Source organism: Papilio xuthus, unplaced genomic scaffold (assembly GCF_000836235.2).
Source record: "Papilio xuthus unplaced genomic scaffold, Pxut_1.1 DF827714.1, whole genome shotgun sequence".
Lineage (NCBI taxonomy): Eukaryota > Metazoa > Arthropoda > Insecta > Lepidoptera > Papilionidae > Papilio > Papilio xuthus.
The window spans coordinates 729,116-751,594 of record NW_013530935.1 but is presented as its reverse complement, the minus strand read 5'-3'; the positions used below and the strand labels follow the sequence as shown (position 1 = coordinate 751,594).

The 22,479-nt window shown below is 34.2% G+C and overlaps 3 protein-coding genes across 4 annotated transcripts; 2 read left to right on the top strand and 1 right to left on the bottom strand.

Moving 5' to 3' along the window:
- Positions 1-721: 721 nt before the first annotated feature.
- Positions 722-10,993, bottom strand: LOC106116720 (cathepsin L-like). Of its 2 annotated transcripts, none has more exon segments than NM_001312250.1 (7): positions 722-1,826; positions 2,301-2,499; positions 2,893-3,098; positions 6,077-6,239; positions 9,108-9,310; positions 9,562-9,661; positions 10,834-10,864. In NM_001312250.1, coding segments are annotated over 6 exon segments (1,026 nt in total). In that variant the 5' UTR covers positions 9,655-9,661; positions 10,834-10,864; the 3' UTR covers positions 722-1,664.
- Positions 10,994-11,268: 275 nt separating this feature from the next.
- LOC106116823 (probable ATP-dependent RNA helicase DDX10) lies at positions 11,269-13,989 on the top strand. The gene is made up of 3 exons (XM_013310854.1): positions 11,269-11,505; positions 11,582-13,698; positions 13,789-13,989. The coding sequence occupies exons 1-3, from the start codon at positions 11,368-11,370 to the stop codon at positions 13,934-13,936; spliced, it is 2,403 nt and encodes an 800-aa protein (XP_013166308.1). The 5' UTR covers positions 11,269-11,367; the 3' UTR covers positions 13,937-13,989.
- Positions 13,990-14,350: 361 nt separating this feature from the next.
- fmt (phosphatase 6 regulatory subunit 1-like protein fmt) lies at positions 14,351-21,924 on the top strand. Its single transcript, XM_013310703.1, has 18 exons — positions 14,351-14,520; positions 14,712-14,791; positions 15,036-15,309; positions 15,580-15,744; positions 15,938-16,136; positions 16,428-16,563; positions 16,777-16,935; positions 17,217-17,379; positions 17,822-18,041; positions 18,421-18,548; positions 18,997-19,061; positions 19,511-19,667; positions 19,793-19,825; positions 20,136-20,198; positions 20,298-20,347; positions 20,458-20,576; positions 20,685-20,870; positions 20,963-21,924. Exons 1-18 carry the CDS (start codon positions 14,461-14,463, stop codon positions 21,292-21,294), a joined length of 2,589 nt encoding a protein of 862 aa, XP_013166157.1. The 5' UTR covers positions 14,351-14,460; the 3' UTR covers positions 21,295-21,924.
- Positions 21,925-22,479: the final 555 nt, after the last annotated feature.

Below are 22,479 nucleotides of genomic sequence, written 5' to 3'. Positions count from 1 at the left end.
CTTATTTAATATTTCGTAGTGTTTATTTGTATTTGTTTTGTTCTAGTTGTAATGATAAATTTATAAAAAACAACTTACGTTGAATTCTGTGTTAATCAAATCTTAGTACGAGTTATAAAAGGGTTTTAATAGTTTAGAATGAGTAATAGAAAAGGTATTTTTTGTATATTGATATACGATGCGATATATTTTTCTCGTTATCTTTCAATCGCTCTGTGTCATGGCGTGAGGTTATTGTCTAAAATGCTTCTTAATTATTACGATGTTTGCATTAAAAGGACTTTTTTTGATTTATTTCTAGATATTTTTTTTACCTAAACATGGCAACACTGGTAATGTACATTATAATAGTACATCGCAGTTCTGTGACCCCGTGACCTCTATTGCCTAGTCACGTGCTTGTTAGTTCTCGCTTTTTTGTAAAGGAAATATTAAGTTGTTCATAGATGCTAATGTTACTATGATTTCTAGTATTATAGAATTTAATAACTATGTTGTAGACTATATTATAAGAAAACTATTTTAATGTCTTGTAGAAACTAACAAAGAAATAATGATCGGTGTGCCAAAACAAAGAGGTTAGAAATTGTAAAATACTTTTTAAAAAATAAAAACTTATTGTCACTTGTATAGTTATGGAGTTTGAAAAGTTAGTAATTTGTATTGAAACGCTAATTTTAAAGGCGATTTCTACTTAGAATTACAAAAATAAAACGAAATATATTTAAAACATCTTTATTACTTAAATCTTACATAACATCCACATTTTATTTTTATCACAAAGTAACCGAAATGACAATTAAAGAAAGTTTTGTCATACATTTTTTACATTTTCATCTCAACTAAACACTTTTAAACGGAATGTTAGGTGAGTCATGGATTAAAACTTTTTTATTTGCTTAAAACATACTAAATTACAATACTAATAAATGGTAAAATAATTATAATATTTTTTTCGATGTTAATTATACACAAACAATTTTAAATCCGAACGACTTGTCCAGAAATTTCCATCCCAAAATCACTGTATTTTTTCACAGTTGTTTTTTATTTATAAGAATAAAGAACATAATCCAAAAAAAAAACTAATTATAAAAACTAAATTGTGATTTGTTGTCTGTACTTAATTTTTTTTAATTTGTCGTACCATTTTATCTTAAATTATTTTTTTCTCTTATTTATTATTTAGACTAACATTATATATTATTATTATATAATAAAATAATAATTTGGTCTGCTTTTAAATTGATTCTGTTTAGTACCAACATGCAAGACAAATCAGCTTAAGTTCATATAAATCGACTAAATAGTGTGTAGTTAGGAAAGAGGTAGTAAGGAGAGGGGATATTGAACCAGAGCTGTCAAGTGTCGCCACTGTCGACAATGCAGCCATCTGATTGGCTAACGCTATCTTTTGACGTATGATGGTGTCAATTACCAACCTTTGAAAATTGTGTCGTCACACATAGAAATATTAACCAAAACGCAATATGTGTCATGTTTTTCGCGGTAACAAAGTTGAAAGTCATAAGATTAGCGATATCGTCAGTAGAAACACATGACAGTTTTTGTCAGTTTCCTGAATTATTGATATTTATGAGGTCTTGGGTTTGGTACCATAGTGGGGATAGTAGGGAGATAGATAAGGTGATGGGGAAGGGTATTTATACAAGTGGGTATGAAGCTGCGGTGGCGATGCCGCAGTGGTTGTCTCGGTTGCGCGCCATCTTGATATATCCGAGGTCGCCCCATGAACGGCCCCAAGAGTTCTTCACCAGCCAGTAGTCACCGCCATTCTCGTCAGTGCCGTAGCCAACCACCAGCACCTGAGGACATTTCAATACCAAAACTGTCAAAATAATGCCTTTTATTGTATTTTAAATGAAATAAAATGTTCCAATTTGCTTATCATCTTTGTAAACCAACAGAGTTAAAACATTTCTTCAGCTGGTGACCATCTTTATTTACTTCCTTAACAAGGATGTACCCATGTTCATCTTTAGTGGAATCAAATTAATAAGATAACACTTCTGAGCACATTTGGGGAACCTTATACACTGACGGACATATGGACAGGCTATACACTATAGTATTCTGTGTCTATTAGATCTTCGCCATTTTGTCGCTGTTGGTTGTGGTTAATCGCGGTGATGTGGATTGGAACTAATAAGAGATATAGAATTGACTTTAAGGAACTTTAAGTTTGGAACAACACAAGGCCTATCTCTACAGTTGTTTCTGTAGATCAGTGCCCTTGTGCAATATAAAATGAATATTCCCAAGTTATGTTCGTTACTTACGCCGTGATCTAGAGAAGACGAGGAGCAGTTCTCGTCAAAGTATACACCGTCGGAGTAGAACTGGAAGGAGGACTGCGAGGCGTCAATGGCGACGGAGACAGGGCCCACCGTGGCCACCGCGGCCATCAGCTTGCCTTCATCACCTGACGGGATATCGACGAAGCCGTTATCATCAGCTCCGGTATTCTTTGGGTTGTATCTGCAAGTAATATTTGGTATTATGATTTAATTTATTATTTAGTGCTCATAGACAAATGGTTTTTTTTATTTAAATGAGGCAAAAGGAATGAGAACTGTACAGCCTACTTATGAATGTTGCGTTACATTGTGACGTCATAGCTCTTGACAAAAAAATGGAAAAAATTATTCAAACGGATAATCTTAAAATTTGCTCTTCCAAATTAAAAAAAGGGTCTTGACATACAGACGGACGAACAAAGTGATCCTATAAGGGTTCCACTTTTTTTCTTTCAAGGTACTGAACCATAAAAAGATCGCAATATGAGCGATAGGCATAGTTTAGCTTTTGGCTCATCCCAACGGATCAAAAAACATAGACAAAATGTGTTCATAATTTTCTAAATAATCTAACCTGCATTTATCATCAATGCCTTCATATGGGTAACTCTTCTCAGTGTCAATGCCTCTGTTGTCTTTGATGTATTTAAAAGCGTTGTCCATGAGACCACCATTGCAGCCATTGTTGCCGTACGCTGCGGAACAGTCGATCAAGTTCTGCTCCGAGAGAGACACCAGGATGTTGGTCCTGCGGTAATGCTGTCCTTCCAGTGCTCCGGTCTGGGGAACATTATATTTGCTATTTCATGAAGAATTAAAAAAAAATAGTAGGTATCTCCAGAACTTCTGCACAGAACTCGCTGAAAATTAGTATAAATGTAAAACATAGCCTGGAAGAACACATAGGCTACTAATAAAGAATTTTTGTTCCACGAGGACGGAGTCGCGTGCAACAGCTAGTATATTAATAAAATAAGATATGTCATCGTACAATAACATTCACAGAATGTCAACGAACTCTTCTTTGTGATCAAAATATTTACTATATAAATAAGTCGACGAGGACAAAGGCGTCAATGACAAACAAACTTCGACCCACTTCCTATAAACTAACAAAGAATCTAATGTATTCGATTTAAATATTTGTAAATAACATATGTTTTTCTTAACAAAGCCACTGTGAGTTTAGACTGTTATTACACTAGTTTCGATACATTGTTATCCCTTACATTCTCTATGAAAGAAACAAGGACAACATGAACTGGTCAGTGGGAGCGTTAGCCAAAGACCAAAGATCGTAGTTTTTTTTTTTATTCGAAAGATTTTATATGTGGCCGTTCGTTCTTATTTCAAAATAGTTTAGATATATTTTTTTACTTTTTTGGAGATCCCCTACTCCTGCCCCGGCAACGTCAATGACCAGTGACATCGTTAGGCATTAAAAAACAAATTATTGTTCCACATTTAGTGAAAAATTAAACTAAACACATATAACCTCCATTGTAAACTCTATTTAATTTTGCTGATTTAACTCTAAATAAGGTAATTATTTTTGTCGTATGAACTAATTAAACGGCTGACCTTTGCACATTGGATCACGCTGGTCATGTACAACGCTGACCTAGCACGTGATCAACAAACTAAACCTCAAGGTAATCACTTATAGCTAGATAGGCAATAAAGATGTAATCTTAATATAAATACGAATGTTTGGATGTATGGATGCCAATTTGAAGGTGTCTTCGGAACGGCTTAATGAATCTCGAAGAATTGTGGGATATGTATGCACCGTGTGGACGGAGTCGTGGGCGACAGCTAATTATGTACTAACTGTCGCTTGCGTCAGCGCGAATTAAGAAAACTCAATTAGTAGCTTATGTGTTCTTCCCGATTATGTTCTACATTTATGCCAAATTTAATAAAGATCCGTTGTGACGTTCTAGAGATACCTTCTAACATCCATCCTAGATGGATGGATGGAACTTTCGTATTTATAATAGAAAGATTTATTTCACAAATACCAAGTAAATTTTTTAATTTAAAGTAAGTCATATTATTATAAATGAAACTAATATTAGATATTAGTTTTAAAATCTGACCCTATTTACGCTACGTCTGTTTTATTTACTTTTAATATGTATTGTTTCGTGCGTGACTAACGCGTCTGTTCCGGGCGTAAGTAATATTATGTACAATGAAGTACATAATGTAAATGACTCAGTTCGATGACTACATTTAACCGGGTCGATTTACAATGTCGCGATGTTTGACTAACAGGTCATCCATACATTTGTACAAACATTTGTCAAGTATCAGAAAAACAAATGTTTCGTGATTAAATTGTATTGTTTCCCGCCTAAAAAAAAATATTTATTTCTCATCAAATTTCCAATAACCGTTAAAACTTTTATAACTGGCCATTATTATTACCACTACCACTATTATTTAATTTATTTTTGTAAATAAACGTAAACACACCCATTTTAAAACAACAATGAACAAAGAATTGGCAAATAACAATAATTTAAACATCACAACAAATACGTATTTAAAATAGAATTTGAATTTAGAACGCACAAACAATAAAAACAACATTCGGCAATGAATAATAATCAGCCATCACTATTACGTACAATTTGAATTTAGAACAACAATCTTGACTGCTTTATTTAGAACAGTTTTTTTTTTATAAAAGGCAAAGACAGCGATGCATTTATGAGTCGATATAAAAGCAATATAAATTTTCTTAGGGAACAATTACTAACACTAATCTCCCACTTTAGGGTAGGCTCCGAGCCCCTCGGTGGGGACGTACAGTGAGCTATTGATTGAATTACGGTAGAATTTTGAACAATGGGCGACGACTATCAGTTAGCCTTAATACTCCCTGTTGCATATTACAAAAAGATGAAGGCTAGTATCGATGTGTACATTATGTAATAGTTAGAAATAGTTGCATTTATTTTGCTCAGTCCACTTGTAATAAGGAAAATCATATGCCAATAACATTTCAAGGACAACGGTTCTTTCTATCGATGTATGGTGAACATAAGTTTAACACAATTACGGACAAAGTTATTATTAAACTCACGTTAATATTAATTCAAGAATTATTCTGAAACTACAAATGCTATTATTAGGAAAAAATATATTTCACGATATTTTCTTAATTCATTATTTATCTGTAATAATAACATGACAGCTATCAAAATATAACTGTTATTTTAACAGTGATGAGACTGATAGCAGGAAAAATAACTGGTTAATGCAACCATATTACGTTTATATGAATGTCGGTGATTTCCCACATCTGGCTAGCAGCAAAAACTTTCAAAACCAGTTTATGGCGATCACCTGATGCGGTTTACACGATTTTGTTGTAAATTACCCACTATTACTTAGGTCGTATGGTTGAAATTCGTATAGTTAAGATATAAAGCACTTTGTTATTATATTTCAATATGGGTATGAGCAAATGTATCTTAGGGTCTCTCTCGTCAATTGCTTTACTCTTAAAAAAAATTTGAACTGATGATTCGTTTATTGACTGAATTGCAAGTAAATAAACAGTATGTAAATTTAAATTGGCTTAAAACATTAACAGTATCCTAAATCATTGGCGTTGTAAGATTTCGCATATCATAAGTAGTAAGTCATGTATCCGACGTAAAGAGCTGCAAGAGTTGTATAAACATAAATGTTTTTAGCGAGGATTTAGTTGTCAGAAACACAAGGGTAGTATGTTATGTGGTACTTACCGAGCTGAAGGACCAGCATGAGCCGCATTTACCCTGGTCCTTGACCTCTGTGACTGCGCCATGTTTGCGCCAGTCCACGTGGTCGGGCAAGTGCACATTGGCTGGAGGGATGAAGGTAGCGCCGCGCTCTCCCGCGCTCTTGCCGAACAGGCCCTTGCTGTTCCTACAAAAGACAATGTTACATTAGACCCTTTGACTGCTAAGTTTTAGCAACGTGAGCTGTAGATTTATAAATCCGAGTCTCGGGACACGTGATCCGTTCAATAACGTAAGGGTAGACATCAATGATCGAATGTGCTTCATTGAATCGAATCCCTTGTTGTTCTTCGTTAATTTGTGAACGCATAGACTTTATTTCACCCCATTATAACGAAACCTTCTGATCTTCTTACCCGAGTTCAAGCTTAACAACTTTAGAAATTGCTATTCTAGTGGTTCTTATTGCTCGATTTAAAAAAAAACACCATCATCAAAAGCAGTATAGGAGGTATGAATGATCTTATAAGATAATAATTTCAAGGTCATTGCAAAGTTATGGCCTGGAGCTGCGTAAATAACGTTTGATCGGACATAATAACAATTATTCGGAAACGCATAAAAAGCTACAACACGATAAGGGGGCGACAAACACTATATTTCGTTACGCTAATCTTGTTTACTTGATAAATTATTCTTTATTATTTACAATGCGATTTGTGTCAAATGATTATCGCTTTTGTCATTTAATAAAAAAATAAAAGTCTCATCTTTGTTGAAAGAAATTGGCGACATATTGTAAATGTGTGAAATAACCCAAACAGCAAATGACATGGCTGACTTATCACCCCTAATAAGAAAAACCCTTAAAATCTCCTCTGAGATGTTTTTTCATCTAACAGTGGTAGAGCTCGCTTTAACATGTTCGCACAAATTGTCCCGGCTCGCCCGGTATAATACCACGACCACACAGAAGGCAGGCGTCAAGTGGAAGCAATTCCGCGTACAGTCTGATGAGTGTGCGTCCCGGAAGCCTAATTTAGTCCTCTTTCCCTTCCCATCCTTTTCTTTATAAGGAAAGGATGAGAAGTGGAAGTGGACTTTCCGGATGAGAGGATGCATGGAAAGAGAAAATATTTTCTTTCTGTGCATCCTCTCCTCCGTCGATTTAAGGAAGGCCACGCATATGCATTTGCGTATGTCTATGGGTAACGGTCACTTCGCTATTTTAGCGATTTCAGGTGCCCGCTCGCTCGTTTGTCACCTTATGATATATAAAAAAAAAGAATAGAATTTAGGTATTTCAAAAAACAAACTTTGCACAGCATGTTTACTAAAACAGATTGCGATGACTAAGCTATTGTGCGATGTCCGCCCTCCGGACGTCAAATTGCAGATAAACAGACATTCATATTATATTACAAATGCATACAAAAAGATAACCGTATCACAAACAAATTTCGCAATAAATCTATACTAATATTATAAAGTTTGTTTAAGCGCTAATCTCAGGAACTACTGGTCCGATTTGTAAAATTCTATTTTTGTTGTATAGTCCATTTATAAAGGAAGGCTTTAGGCTATATAACATTACGCTGCAACCAATAGGAGCGAAGCGTTAGTGAGAATGTGTGAATGTCACATTTGAAAACATTCGTTGCGTGCGCTCATAAACGGTTTAAGTTACTCCAAAACAACGCGAACTGCTAGTCGTAAATATATTGCAATCTCTAATTGTATTTAAATATACAAATTTAATGTGTAAATTTAGATAAAAAAGGGTTGATCTTTGCAACTTTAAATTTAGTTTGAATGTTAAAAATTAAAGCAAAATGTCAGGTCAACGAACGTCCATTTTGCGTCCATAAAAAACTTTGCCGTAATATATATATATAATTAAAAAGTGTTTTAATTATTGTAAATTAAACCTAATTAATTCCACCTATAGACCTATAACACTTAGGGGAAGAATACGAATCTAATAACCTCATTCCTAAATCGGTCAAATTATTTAGGTCATATGTAACAATGAAAACTACATACATACAAACATACAAGCATGTTGATGTTTTTATCAACAAAGACTACATAAACTCATCCGTACACTGATATTTCATAGTAAACAAACCACGTATCCATAAGGTCAAAAGACCTTAAAGTCAAACACTTCGTCATGTCTGATAAATGTCACGTGAATTATTAAAACTTGATAATATTTATCATAATGAGGACAATTATTATTATTATATTAATTATTGCAAAGTTTATTGTACGATGTTATTGCCGGGTCTGAGATAGACATTATTTTTATTGTTCATTCATATTTAAATTACATTATAAAAAGTAAGATATTATTGTAATTAGATTAATCAAAGATATTTATTTTATAATTTATCCGTTAATTGATTTTACAATAAATTTTTATTATTATAAGTTAACTAGCTGTCGCCCGCGACTTCATCCGCGTGGATATATAAAAAACTTAATTAGTGTAGCCTATGTGTTCTTTCAGACTATGTTCTATGCGCATGCCTAATTTACTTAAGTTTAGCCATTCTAGAGATATCTTCAAACACCCATCCATCCATCCACAAAACATAAATTCGAAAAATAAAATAAAAAATGAACAAATAGTATCCTATGTCCGTCTCCTGGCTCTAAGTTATCTCCTCGCCAATTTTCAGGCATATCGGTTAAGCCGTTCTTGAGTTATAAATAGTGTTACTAACACGACGTTCTTTTATATATATATAGATAATAAAAGTTTTTTAATTGTATCAAATATTTATGAATATTTAATTCGTCGTGACCTCCAGTAACCTTGACACGTTATTACCCAATATCATTCCTGGTAATTTATAAGTAGAAAAACTTGAGTTTTCACTGCCTAAACATTGTTAAAATCTCAAATTTTCCACATTTAAAAACTAAAAATATATTTTATACAGTGGCAATGGAAATTTACGGCATTTTCCGATGTTAATCATACGACCAGCTTTCCAAAACATATGTTGAGAGATGAAACTCTTTTTACAATTTTTTTTTAAATACTCACTTAGTTGTCTTATTGAATCCATTCATAGTGTGTACGAACTCATGATGCAACATGTCTCCATACTTGTTCTGCTTCAGTCTGAACGAGACCTCACCGCGTGCGAACTTCTGGTTGTGTTTGGCTATGTTGTGCTTGTTCTCTGCGTATATCTTCATTCTGAATTTATCCTCTACCTCGCTGTCGTATTGTTTCTGGTGCTCCATCTAGAAAAAGACAAAAGATAAAACATCATCTAGAAAGAAAAGGGACAAAAGAACGTAGTACAAAGATACAAGGATCGATAACAAAGAAAGCTAAAAATATCTGTTTTAAAACAAACAAAGAAATTACACGACAAACATGCGGGATGACCTTGAAATGTCGAAACTATAAAACACCATATAAAAACATTATTAGTAAAAATATATATCCAGCAGTGGACTTGGTTAAATGTTTTTAACTAGATAAACCGTACCTTAAATGCATTCCACTCCTCCTTCACCAGATCGAAGAAGGAAACTGCGCTGACCGCGGCCACCACACACAGCAGTATTACCAAGCTTCTCATGGTTAAGCTGAAAGAACAAAAATTGATAGTATATCTTGCAGGTCTGTTTTAAAAAGGTCACGAGAATATATTGAATTAATATATAGGAATTCCTACCTTCTAGTCTAATTCAAAACGACTACACTCTAGACCAAAGTCTAAAGATTAAACTCCGATTTCGGCACCAAATAATCCTAAACTCGTAAGAGACCTTTATTCTGTTTGAGTCGGATTGGGATTACTGAGTTAAATACGTTTAGTGTAACCATTTATTAATTATTTTAATATTTATTTGGAAATTTTCTACCATGTAATGTAAAAGATGAAGTGAATATGTAACTTCCTATATCTTTCATTTTGTTTAAATTATGAATCTTGAAAGTGGAATTCGTGCTGTAGAAGTCCAATGCAAGTACATTTTTTAAGGATTAATATCGAATCAAATTAACGAAAGTACTATTGGAAACGCCCCTTAACGCATAAAGAACAATCGAATTTTCAAAGCTATTACAACTAATATTTAGGAATTTAGGAAATACTCCAGAAACTAGCAGAAATTGTTTCAATGTTTTTTTGGGGTTTAAATATTAGTGTTACTATTTAAATATTATTAGAGAGACGTAATAAATTTGCTCAAAAACTATTTATTTTGACAAAGAATAATTTCTTGTCGCATCTTGAAAATTCCTTGGATGAATAGAATTTCGTATTGCCTTTGCCTGGCATCATCTTGCAAATGTCGTAAACATTACTATAATTAGATTACTGATAATTAACTTTTAAAATTTTAATAAATACTGACGGTATTTATAAAATGCCTCGAAACATAGAAAATAATTAATATCGGGCATAAACATCATAATTCATCGCAAATGTTATCGTTTTTTGTTTTTACACAACACAATAACAACAAAAAGTATCCCAATAAATTACATCTCTAATTAGATATAGGCATAAAATATTTAATTAAAAAAGTACTGACAATGATTTTGTTAAATGTTTTCATTGTATTACTAACAAAAGTAAGAAGTTGGGAATAGTATGTGTTTACAAATTTTATTTCCTTATTTACTACGCAACAATGAGTGGTCATGAATGATACAAACAAAGAAACGATATCTAATCAAATATCTTTCAAATCAACAAAGTTTACTTCTTACAAAAATAAAACAAAATTATAAAAGCAATGGAAAAACTTACCCTAAATTCGCTAGAATATTAGAAATACAATTAAAACTTTTCTAGGATAGGAACAACAAGGAATAAAACAGTGATGACTGCTCCCTGTGAATCGTAGAAATCTTTTGAAGCAAAATTGATTCAAAATGCGATATTAAAGTAGAACGAACAAAATGACTGAATCACCGTTCGTCATTCAACGCGAGTTTGACATGAATGATTCGTTTGATGCACAGAGCACCAACGACAGTTGTATTTATAGTTAACAGTAATGAATCATTAGGTAATTAAAAACTTACTAGGAAACTTCAGCACACCAGCATTATACTTATTCTAAACTTAAAATATTTATGAATTACAGTGTATCAATAAAATACAGTACAGTAAAAGTTTTCGTGGCTTAAAGATTTCGTAGCCATAAAATCTTCTAAAAAAAAACGTATTTCCGTACTGCTGTCAATGTCAGTGTCAATGTGTAAACAGTTAATGTCATGTACATGTGCTTATATTGCTTGTGCTAAATTATTTTATAAACATTAAAGCGAGAAAGGAACAATGAAACAGAATAATCAAGAAGAAAAGGTCAAGCAGCAGAAGTCCAAAAAAGACAAATTCAAGTTGTACAAACCTAAAAAGAAAAAAAGCAGTCAAGAAGATGCAGCTATTCAGTATTTGCAGGCTCAATATGATAAGGTACAATCATTGGATTATATTGGACTAACTTTACGTTTTTTTTATAATAAAGTATTAATTTATATATTTGTTGTAGATAAATCCAGATACAGTGAAAACATTTAAGGATTTTCCACTATCACAAAAAACGTTAAAAGGATTGAAAGATAACAATTTTGTTACACCAACAGAAATACAACGACAAGCCATCGGGTACGCTTTGCAAGGCAAAGATATTTTAGGTGCAGCTAAGACTGGCTCTGGTAAAACATTAGCGTTTTTAATACCAATCTTAGAAAATTTGTTTTGTAAGAAATGGACTCGGCTGGACGGAGTTGGTGCACTAGTTATTTCACCAACAAGAGAGTTAGCATACCAGATTTATGAAACATTAAGAAAAGTTGGTGGTTTGCATGATTTTTCAGCTGGTTTGATTATAGGTGGTCAAAATCTTAAGTTTGAGAGAAAAAGAATGGATCAAATTAATATTCTCATCTGTACACCCGGCAGACTGCTGCAACATATGGATGAAAACCCATTATTTGACTGTAGTCACCTTCAAATACTTGTATTAGATGAAGCTGATAGGTGCTTAGATATGGGATTTGAAACAACAATGAATGCAATTATAGAAAACTTACCAAAGGAAAGGCAAACACTATTATTCTCTGCGACACAAACTAAATCTGTAAAAGACTTGGCGAGACTCAGTTTATCCTTCCCTACCTATGTTGCTCCTCATGAACAAGCTGAAACTGTGACCCCAGAATCTCTACAACAAAGTTACATTGTCTGTGAGATTGATGAAAAAATAGGCATATTATGGTCATTCATTAGAAATCATTTAAAACAAAAGGTACTAGTTTTCATGGCCACTTGTAAACAAGTTAAATACACATATGATTTGTTTTGTAAATTAAGACCCGGTGTTAGCTTATTAGCTCTCTATGGTACGTTACATCAAGAAAAAAGAGAAAGAATTTACAATGAATTTTGCAGAAAATCAAATGTTGTTCTATTTGCTACTGATTTGGCATCCCGTGGCTTAGATTTTCCTCGTGTGAATTGGGTAATACAAATGGACTGTCCAGAAGATGTACAAACATATATACATAGAGCTGGAAGAACAGCAAGAGGTGTTTTTGGCAAAGGCGAAGGTCTTTTAATGCTTCTGCCACATGAGGAGAAAATTGTTGATGATTTAAAAAAGAGTAAAATTCCAATAAATAAAATAGCAGTAGACCCATCTAAAGTTGTAGCTCCTCAAAGAAAAATTGAGGGATTACTTTCAGATAATACTGATCTCAAACAAACTGCACAAAGAGCTTTTGTCAGTTATGTCAAATCAATATTTTTAATGAAAAACAAAGAAATATTTAATGTTCAACTTTTAGACACTGATGCTTATGCAAGATCATTAGGTTTGATAGTCCCTCCCAGAATAAGATTCTTACATAAAAACCTTAAAGGATATAATCCACCCAAAAAGGAATCTGACAATGAGGAAAATGAAGATGTTCTTGATAAATTAAAAGCAAAAGCTGAAAATGATGCTGGTACTGACCAAAGTTCTGATGAAATAGAAAAACCTATTCCACAAGAAAAGAAAAATAAAAAACTGACAAAAGAATTGCCGAAATTTGATTTCCACAATGATGCAGATAGTGAAGAGGATGAATTTCTACAAGTTAAAAAAGTTAATGTTGATATTAAACCACCAATAGAAGAAGAGGAACATAATATATCTAAGAAAAAAAAGAAACCATTAACCAAAGCTGCAGTCGCTAAAAAATTACTGAAAAAGAAAATCAAAGTAAACACACAAGTTAAATTCACAGAAGATGGTGAGGCTATAGATGATGAAAAGAAAGATGTTAAATCAGAATTAGCTAAACAGTTTATTAATGAAGATGTTGGTGGAATAGATATAGAGAAAGCAAGAGAGGTTTTAAAGGAAGAAGACAAGTTCGATAAAATAAGATTTAGAGAAAAAGTAAAAGCTAAACATAAAGAACAAAAACGTAAACTTAAAAACAAGAAAAAAGAAGAAGCAGAAGAACAAGATGACTTTGGATCACAATCTGAGTCTGATGGACCAGATTTGTCGTGGTTACCAGACCCTGACAAAATATATGGGAAAGATAGTGGAAGCGAGAAAGAAGATCACTCACATATAGAGGACAATAGTGGCTCAGATGAAGACATATACCACAGGTAAAATATTAAAAATATTACAAATTTTCTAAAGTGAATTCGTAGATGTAAAATGATGCACTCTAATTTTTCCTTTTGTTTTATTTTCAGGCCATTGAAACACAAACTAGTTGAGAGCAAAGGTATTCCACAAGATAGTGTGGCCCCTAGAAAGAAAAAGAAACTTAAAGATATTTCTGGTTCTTTATCTATTCAAGAAGCTGAAGCACTTGCAATGCGGTTATTGCAGTCACAGTAATTGTTTATGTATGCTAATCATAATCATTTATCTTAAAATAAATTAATGACAAATATAAAAACGTATTATTTTATTTTATCCCATCACTAGAGTATCCAAAGTTTTTTGGTTCTCAATATGATTAATAATTAAGATTAAATAATTATTTCGCCCACAACTAACCTCGTGAACAATAATATATTATCAAAGTACTAGATGGTATCATTTTCCTGTAGGAATTACGGGTACTCTATAGCTGGTTTATATTTAATGTAGGATTAAACAATATTGAGGCGCTAAATAAATCTGAATTAGAAATAAGTAAATTATTTTCTATTTCGAGAATTATTTCTTTTCAAGGAATACCTAGGTATTGTGTGTTATCTAGACTTTAAAAATACTTTGAAATGGCAACACTAACTTGGTGCTGTTTGACAGACAGAAAACGGATCGTTGCACTTTTATCGGTGAAACGCTAAAATTTGTACAATACCAAGTTTTCTATGGATCTAGAATAATTTAAATTGTACTTATTACTTTTAATTATGTTTTGGAGCGGTAACTTTATCGTTGTTAGAGAGTTAAACAATCTCCTTAAAGAGGAGGTGCGTATTATAATAAAGGAATTCATGGTTATGAATGGATGTACAAATAAGTTTGAATCGAAATATGGGTGTTGTGATAGTGTTTATTGCATGTTTATCATGTTTAAAAGTGTTGTTCGAATATGTAAATACGTGTTAGTGAAGTGTATATACATTTTGTAGCATTTTAAATGGACATTGTTTTGTTGTAGAATGTAACACTGAGTCAGGTGTTAGAGGCGGATGATATACTGCAGGAATGTAAGGCCGATAATAAGGCGCTGATGCTCTTGTAAGTCTATTTAAATATATTTATGACCTAACCTTTATGCTTCTACAAAGATTCTGGAATATGAGATTTGTATTTGAATTTGCATATTATTTTTAAAGGGAGTTTACAAATCAAATTACAAAATCAAATATGTAATTGTATCTTTAGACTACAGTTTTAAAATCGGTGAACATTTTTAATAAACTGCTGTGAAAATATTCAACTTCATTGACTGTACAAATACATTACTTTATTGATGTTCCAGTTTAACTAAATCAGAAATACTAGCAGAACTGGTAACACTGATCACAGAAGAGCCTCCCAAAAATGTAGACTTGGCATCCCAGTATCGCCATGCGCACATCGCAAGTGAGGTCCTCACCAGTCAGCTGATGATGCTGAGTGACCGTCTCTCAATGGATGCTGTGCAGATGAACAGGCTCTGTGACTTTGTAAACAAGGATCCACCATTAAATCCTTTACTTGCATCCTACTTCAGCAAAACTATAGAGATGTTGCTTGAGAAAAGTCCCAAACAGGTATTTTGTTTGCATAAATATGATAATAGTAACAGTTTCCCGCAACTCCATCTGTGCAATATTGACAAAAAAATTAACTAGTAGCCTATGTGTTCTTCCAGGATATGTTCTACATATATGCCAAACTTCAGATAGATCCATACAGCCGTTCCGAAGGTACCTTCAAACAAATATCCATCCATTCAAACATTCACATTTATAATATTAGTAATATGTTGAAAAGATTTTAATAATGATCTTAAGAGTTACTAACATTGTTATTTGTTTCAGGATTGGTACCTCTACCATATTGTGTGCCTCAGAGTTTTAGATTTTTTCAAATCAAGACGTGATTTCTTGCCAAATCTTTTACGACATATTTCTACATCAACTATTGCAGATATTTTCAAATACTTTATAAGGCTTGATGATCCATTTAATAAAATTATTTTGGAGGTAAGTGTAGCAGATGTAATACCACACAGTGTTCTAAGGGGTTCTAAGGTCTAGAGGGGGTAGCACAAATATATTTACGTGAAAATGTTATCATAATATCAGTGATAAAATCTGTAGTAATATTTGTGCAGCACCGGCAACAATTGTTTTGATGTCACTACTATTACATTCTTGTATTTTTTTGATATTTAAGTGGTTGGAAGAGAATCAATTTCTCGAGAGTCTAATACACATAGTCTGTGGTACATATGAACCTGAGGAAATAAGACCTGTCACTATGACCGATGGATCTGAGAGATCTCCGGAACAAACTGAAAAGGGCCAACAGGAAACCAGCGAGAAAGTGGAGATGAATCATAAAGATGAAGGACAAGAGAATGATGCTGCAAAAGGTATTCAATTTTATAAAACTTTAGCTATGTTTTCATCATATTTTTTAACTTGATTACTGTGAAATTATTTTGCACAATCACTGGTTTAAAACCAGCGTAAACAAGGTTAAAATTATATTGTTATCTCTTTAATGTGACAAGTGACAAGACAAATATAGTATAGTGAGTTATTTGACCAATGTTTATTCATAGGGTATATAATCAATTTCCCCTAGGGGTATATTAAATATTTGTTTTTATTAGGACAAAAAAAAAACAAATAGTTTCGATAAAAATTGAATCTTACTTTAGATACAAAGTTATCTGAAGAGGAATCCAGCATAAGCAAGAGACGTATAGCAGAGGCGGGGCGCGCGTCTGCCAACGCGGCGGCTCTGCTGTGTGACCTGCTGCTCGGCGCCTGCGCACCTCAGGGATCTATGGCCAAGTATGTTGCACAGTAGAATTGCACTGCACATATTAAAGAATTTTTTTTTTCTTGATTGTATTTGATCTGAGGAAACACGAAGAAAATACATATGAATAAGCCTGATATGTGTCATTCTTTCGTCCAGCTACATCTAAAATTATGTTGTGCTATGCACCAAGGACAATTACATGCCCGCTAAGTGGACTAAATACTAAATACCTGACTCCTCAGGCCGCTGACATCATGGACGTTGGTATCTCGTCTGCGGTCCGAGGAATGCGTGCGTCTGGTGCTGCAGTGCATGTTTACCTCGCCTGCTGCTGTGCGCCGGCACGCCGTCGTTAACGGCTGTCAGCTGCTGCTGGCCCTGTTGCCGCACGACTCGCTAGCGTGAGTATACACTGACTGACTGACTGATTGACCGACTGACTGACTGACTGACTGACTTATTGACCAACCGACTGACTATAACAAGACAATATAATAAATAGGCATAGTAATTCACCGTTACGTCAGATGAGTTTGTCTTCAGGAGTCCAATTCAGTCTGCCGAAGGAGAAAGAGGAAGGGAGGGGAAGTATTGGAAAGGGAAATATCCTTTACTGTCCCGGAAACCTTTCATATAAGACTAAAAATGTATTATTTACGGGTCCTTTAATTGACAATTCTAGTGGTAACGGCAACGGTGGTGGTGGTAGCGCGGGTGGAGGCGAGGGTACGTGGTCCAGCAGCAGCGTGCAGCGCGCGGTGGCCCCGCACCTACCGCTGCTGCACCAGGCCCTGCTGCGTCCGCCGCTGTCTGCACATCTGCACAACACCAGCAATAACAACTCGGTTAGTACTCTTAGCCTCAGTGCAGGTTTCTGAAATCAAAATCTATGTATAAAATATCGTCATTCCTGTATCTTTTGTAACACTGATATAATATGTTTTAAAGGGAGATTTTGGACTCGGAAACCTACGGTCAATATCACGTTGACTGTGGGTTTCCGAATAAACTTTTATAAATGAATACATCGAACTAATTAAAACTATCGCCTTAAGTTTGTTTGTTTGTATGTTTAGTATGAAATATATTTATTATTTTATATGAAAAAGTAAAGAAAAATAGGTAAAAATAATATTTTCATTCAACTTTATAATACTTTATAATTTTTTTAATGTTTTTATATTTAAATAGTGAACTAATCATTTTGATTTCATTGTCTTTTCTTTGTTAATTTTGCAATATTGTACAATTATTTAATAGAGTTTTCAAACTAATATAAAAATACAGATTGAAAATCCAAAGCCGAAAGAAGAGAATCCAGAAGATGGTATAGAAGAAGCGGAAGAAGAAGATAAAATGAACGAGCAGAGTAATGAAGAGAGTGTGGAGTACGTGAGTGCGCGGGTGTGCGAGGGTGTGGGCGCGGCGCGGGTGCACGTCGCCGCTCTCATCGCACAACTTGCATTCTCTGAAGTAGAAGATGTACATAATGCATTACTCACTCTAGGTCAGATTAAACTTATATCTTATCTTACTAATATTATAAAAGCGAATGCCTAGATGGATGGATGTTTGAAGCTCGAACTGAACGGATCTCGATTTAATTTGGAATATATATATGACATACTCCGGAATAACACATAGGCTTCTAATTATGTTTTTTTTTTAATTTCACGCTGTCGCAGTTCCAGACGACAGCTAAAAAAAAATCAAATTAAATCCAAAGTCTTAACAATAGACATATTTCGTTAAAAAGAAAAAAAATTAATAACAAATTATAAAAAATTATAACATTGGATTATAAATGGCCCGATTACTTACTCAATTGTATACTTTAATTTTGTATACTGTATACTTTAATGTATATTTTAATATTGTTATTCCAGGCACAGCGGGTGTGCTGATAGACATGTTCTTCCAGTACCCTCAGAACAACTTCCTGCACACACAAGTCTACATCCTCATACACAACGCTCTCTCCAACAGAGTCTACGGAGAGAGATATGCTAAACATGTTAGTATTATATTTATCTTTTTTTTTTCTTCATTTATATCGCCTTGACTACTTAACTAGGCATCTTATAAAATAGATATCTATATCTATATATATAAATAGAAATTTGTGTGTCTGTATGCAAAAAAAATATATGTCTTGTATGTGATGTCTTCGCTTTACCTATGTATATGTAAGAAATTTTCAAAATTTTTGTCTGTCTGTCCGTTTTGACGGGACTTTCATTGGAAGGTGCGAGAACAGTGTGGCCTGGCCTATATTTTTGTTTTTAACACTTTCACTGCTATTGACTTGCGTATGCTCAATAGTAGGTAAAAAGTCGCAGTGAAACGTGTTAATTCTGTGCTGACGAAGCCGCGGGCGAACGCTAGTTTGACAAACTAATATAATCATATATTGAATACCAAAGAAGTTATGTTAATAATTTTTAATTTACTGTTTTTTTCAGCTAATAGATGAATGCAATCTACTTACAAGATTAATGGACACGTTTGAAGAAAATGAAAACACAAAGTGAGTACTACATTTTTAACGTATACCATACATCGCATCAAGACAAAGCAAATTCGTTTAATCCGTGCTTGCGGTGCGTCCTTATCAGTATCTTACAATTTTAATTTATTTTCTCTTAGTTTCAACAATTTTTCAAATTTAGATGTTTCGTTTAGAAGAAATTGTACAATATACTTATCGCGCTAGTGGAAAAAGGGTCTTAAACACTGATCTCTATAGACATGAAGAAATGACAGCTTTTGATGCGTTCCCACTTAAATACACCTGTGGAAGTTCCTGACTGTTAAATCTATATCGATGATTAGTTAGAAACACCTTCAGCGTCAAAAAGGCGAGAATCAAATAGGAACAAAACAGCACAATTTATAGCCTGTTTATTTATAAATGTAAGATGTCTTATCCAGGACAGATCCTTTATACGTCTTTATGTATTGTTTTCGCTTGCTTAGAGCTGGTGCAGTGAGGCGGGGCAACATGGGTCACGTGGTGCTGGCGCTGCGGCGGCTGGAGGGTGCTACGCCCTCCGATGCCGCGGTGGCTGCGCGCTGGGCCGCCTTCCGCGAGACCACGCTCCGCCCCCTGCTGCAGCGACATGACACGCCCCTCGTTAGTACATATACATACAAAAATCTTTGTTACAAGTAATTGGGAGGGGAAATAAACCCCGCCCCAATTGAAAACTACCGTCACTTATTTGTGATGCATTTTTAATGTATAATAATTTCTTACAGGGTGGCTTCTATCCTTCAGAAAACATCTATGAGGTAAGCATCTGGTATTGATTTGGTATAGTGTAATTTAATTCTGACTTTGATGAATATATTTAACTTCATATGAATACTTGCAGTCGCCCGTCACTCTGTCTGCAGCGAATTATAAAAACTTAATTAGTAGCATATGCGTTCTTCCAGATATGTTCTTTTCAGCCGTTCTGGAGATACCTTCTAACATCCATCCATCCATCCATTAATCTATCCAAACCATTTATAATATTAGTAACATAATTTGATTTGCGTGTAGCCTATTTTCATCTCTTCTTAATATTTTTTTTCCAATGTAAACTATTTGTTTCAGTTTAACGAGGCGTCCAGTGTAAACGAAAATATAACAGCAGTTCAACTTGCTTGTGATAACGAGGTATGTTTTAAATCAAATAAAATTAACTTTTATTTGTTAATTTCCGGTTATACAATAGAACTTAAAAATGGCAAAATTTTAAGTTTTTTTTGTTTTCAGTCTCACGTAAAGAACTTCTTGGAGGTGGCCGGTCAACGTTTTGATGATGAGTAAGTATATTATTATCCATACAAAAATAGTTAGAGATTTCTGTTTTTATAAAGTTTGGATAGAATATCCGCCTCGGAGGACCTTGATGGAAGTTTTTCTATGTTTGTAGTATGTGGGAGGACACAGTGGAGGGCGAGGGTGAGGGGGAGGCGGATGCTGACAATGACAACGAGCAGGAGGGCGACGCCGATCCTGATCGCGTCAGGGAAATACTTGCTGATGTCTCCCGTAAGTATCCAAACTGTACTTAGTTGAAGTACAGTGTTTATTTTAATTAAAATAATAAAGTTAGCAAGTAAGTTTAAATGACTTGATAAATATCGCGATTATTTTTAGCATGGGACACAGCCGATGACAACGCGAGCGATGGCACTGAGTGGGCAAATTTTGGCGACGTTTTCGCACCTCCAATTGATCCGTTCGCTCCTGTGGGAGATACCTCGCCCTCGCAACACCAGCATGCATTCGAGCAACAAGATTTTACACCATTTTGGCATTATAATGATAGTCACAAACACTCAGGTGAGTAACGTTTGCCTTTTGGTCTTAGAAACGCACTCGGTACATTTCATCTTAAAACTTTATGTTTTATGACTTGTTTAAATATTTTGCAGATGCGAACTGTCAGAGTGGTTTGGATCAATCTCTGCAAGCTCTGAGTTTAGGCGGCGATTATAAAGTGAAGCCGATGGATGATGCGTCGACCGCCGAGTTGACCAACAATCTGCTGACGGCCATGAGCTCGATGACACCCGATGTTATAGCGGACATTGTTAGCGCGATGCCGCAGCCTGATGAACCTCTGGATGCTGGATTAGTGGCACCACTTGAGCTGGTCCAGCCTATGCCTGAGCCGAGCGCCGAGCAGAACACCGAGGCGAACACCGAGCAGAGCACTGAGCAGAGCCCCGAGCAGAGCGGAGAGGAGCCGTCAGCCGACAGGTGATTGTATATGATGGGCTGGCGCCAAACCGCGCGCTACCTTCAGCGGTGCGACGATTGCGGACTAATTTGGGACGCCAACAGGTTTTAAATACTTACCACAAGTCTTACACCATTTTTATAATACAATATACATGTTCTTACATTTTTTTATTATATGTCAGTTGTTTAATCGACTTTTCATCTGTTGTATGCAGAATTCACTAATGTTTCTCGATCTGTTCCTAATACGTACAAAAGTCATTTTATAAAAGGACCAATGGATATAGAATCATTTGAGGTTAATTACCCTTTTTTATACAGAATGTCATTGCGACGTTTACAACTTTGATTGTGAGTTTCTGATACCTAAATTTCTGTATAAAACATATCTTCATCCCTGTCTTACATCTTTGACAAAACAGAGATAACAGTATCTTTTAAACGGGGATTTTAGTCTCAGAAACTCACGGTAAATCGCAAATATTATAACTGATCTGAATTTATATAGAATAAACTAAGTGCATTAATTTGGCAATTATATAAGTTCATTCGTAATTAAAATAAACAGTTTCAGATAGATCGTTTTTAATACGTAATTGATGATAAATAGGGTAAACGTCCCAGTGATAGGACACCATAATTTCATCGCTATTTCATCATGAACTGTCTGTCTGACACCAATTTGTGTGTGATAAAGAACAAAGTTATTTAAGTCGATGTGAGCTTAATTATTAAATGTATATGTTTAACACGACGTCTCATCCGTCATTTGCAATTTTTACTAAATCCATTTTTTCTATTTTAAGTTATTCGTTTTGCTTTATGCACAAAAAAAGGATAAATGCAATTTGAAAGCTAACAAAATGTAACTTTAATTCGCGAACTTACCGTTTAATATTTTAAGGGCATGAAATTCAACAAATGCTTTCGTTTTATTTCAGCAAATAACAGTTGGTTTTTAATATCCGAATTGTAATAGTTAACTTGTTTTTCAATTAATTTGAAATATTTATTCATTCTTCCATTAAATATTTAAAATATACTTATTGTAGTTAGCTAATGTATGTATAAAACACATATAAATATAGTTAAAACTAAAATATTGATTGGATGTTATAACCAAAAGGCAAATGTCAGACTACAGAAGTCTTAACATTGCTAAAGTTTGCTAAGCTTCAAAAATAAGGAAAATCAATTAAGTAGTAGT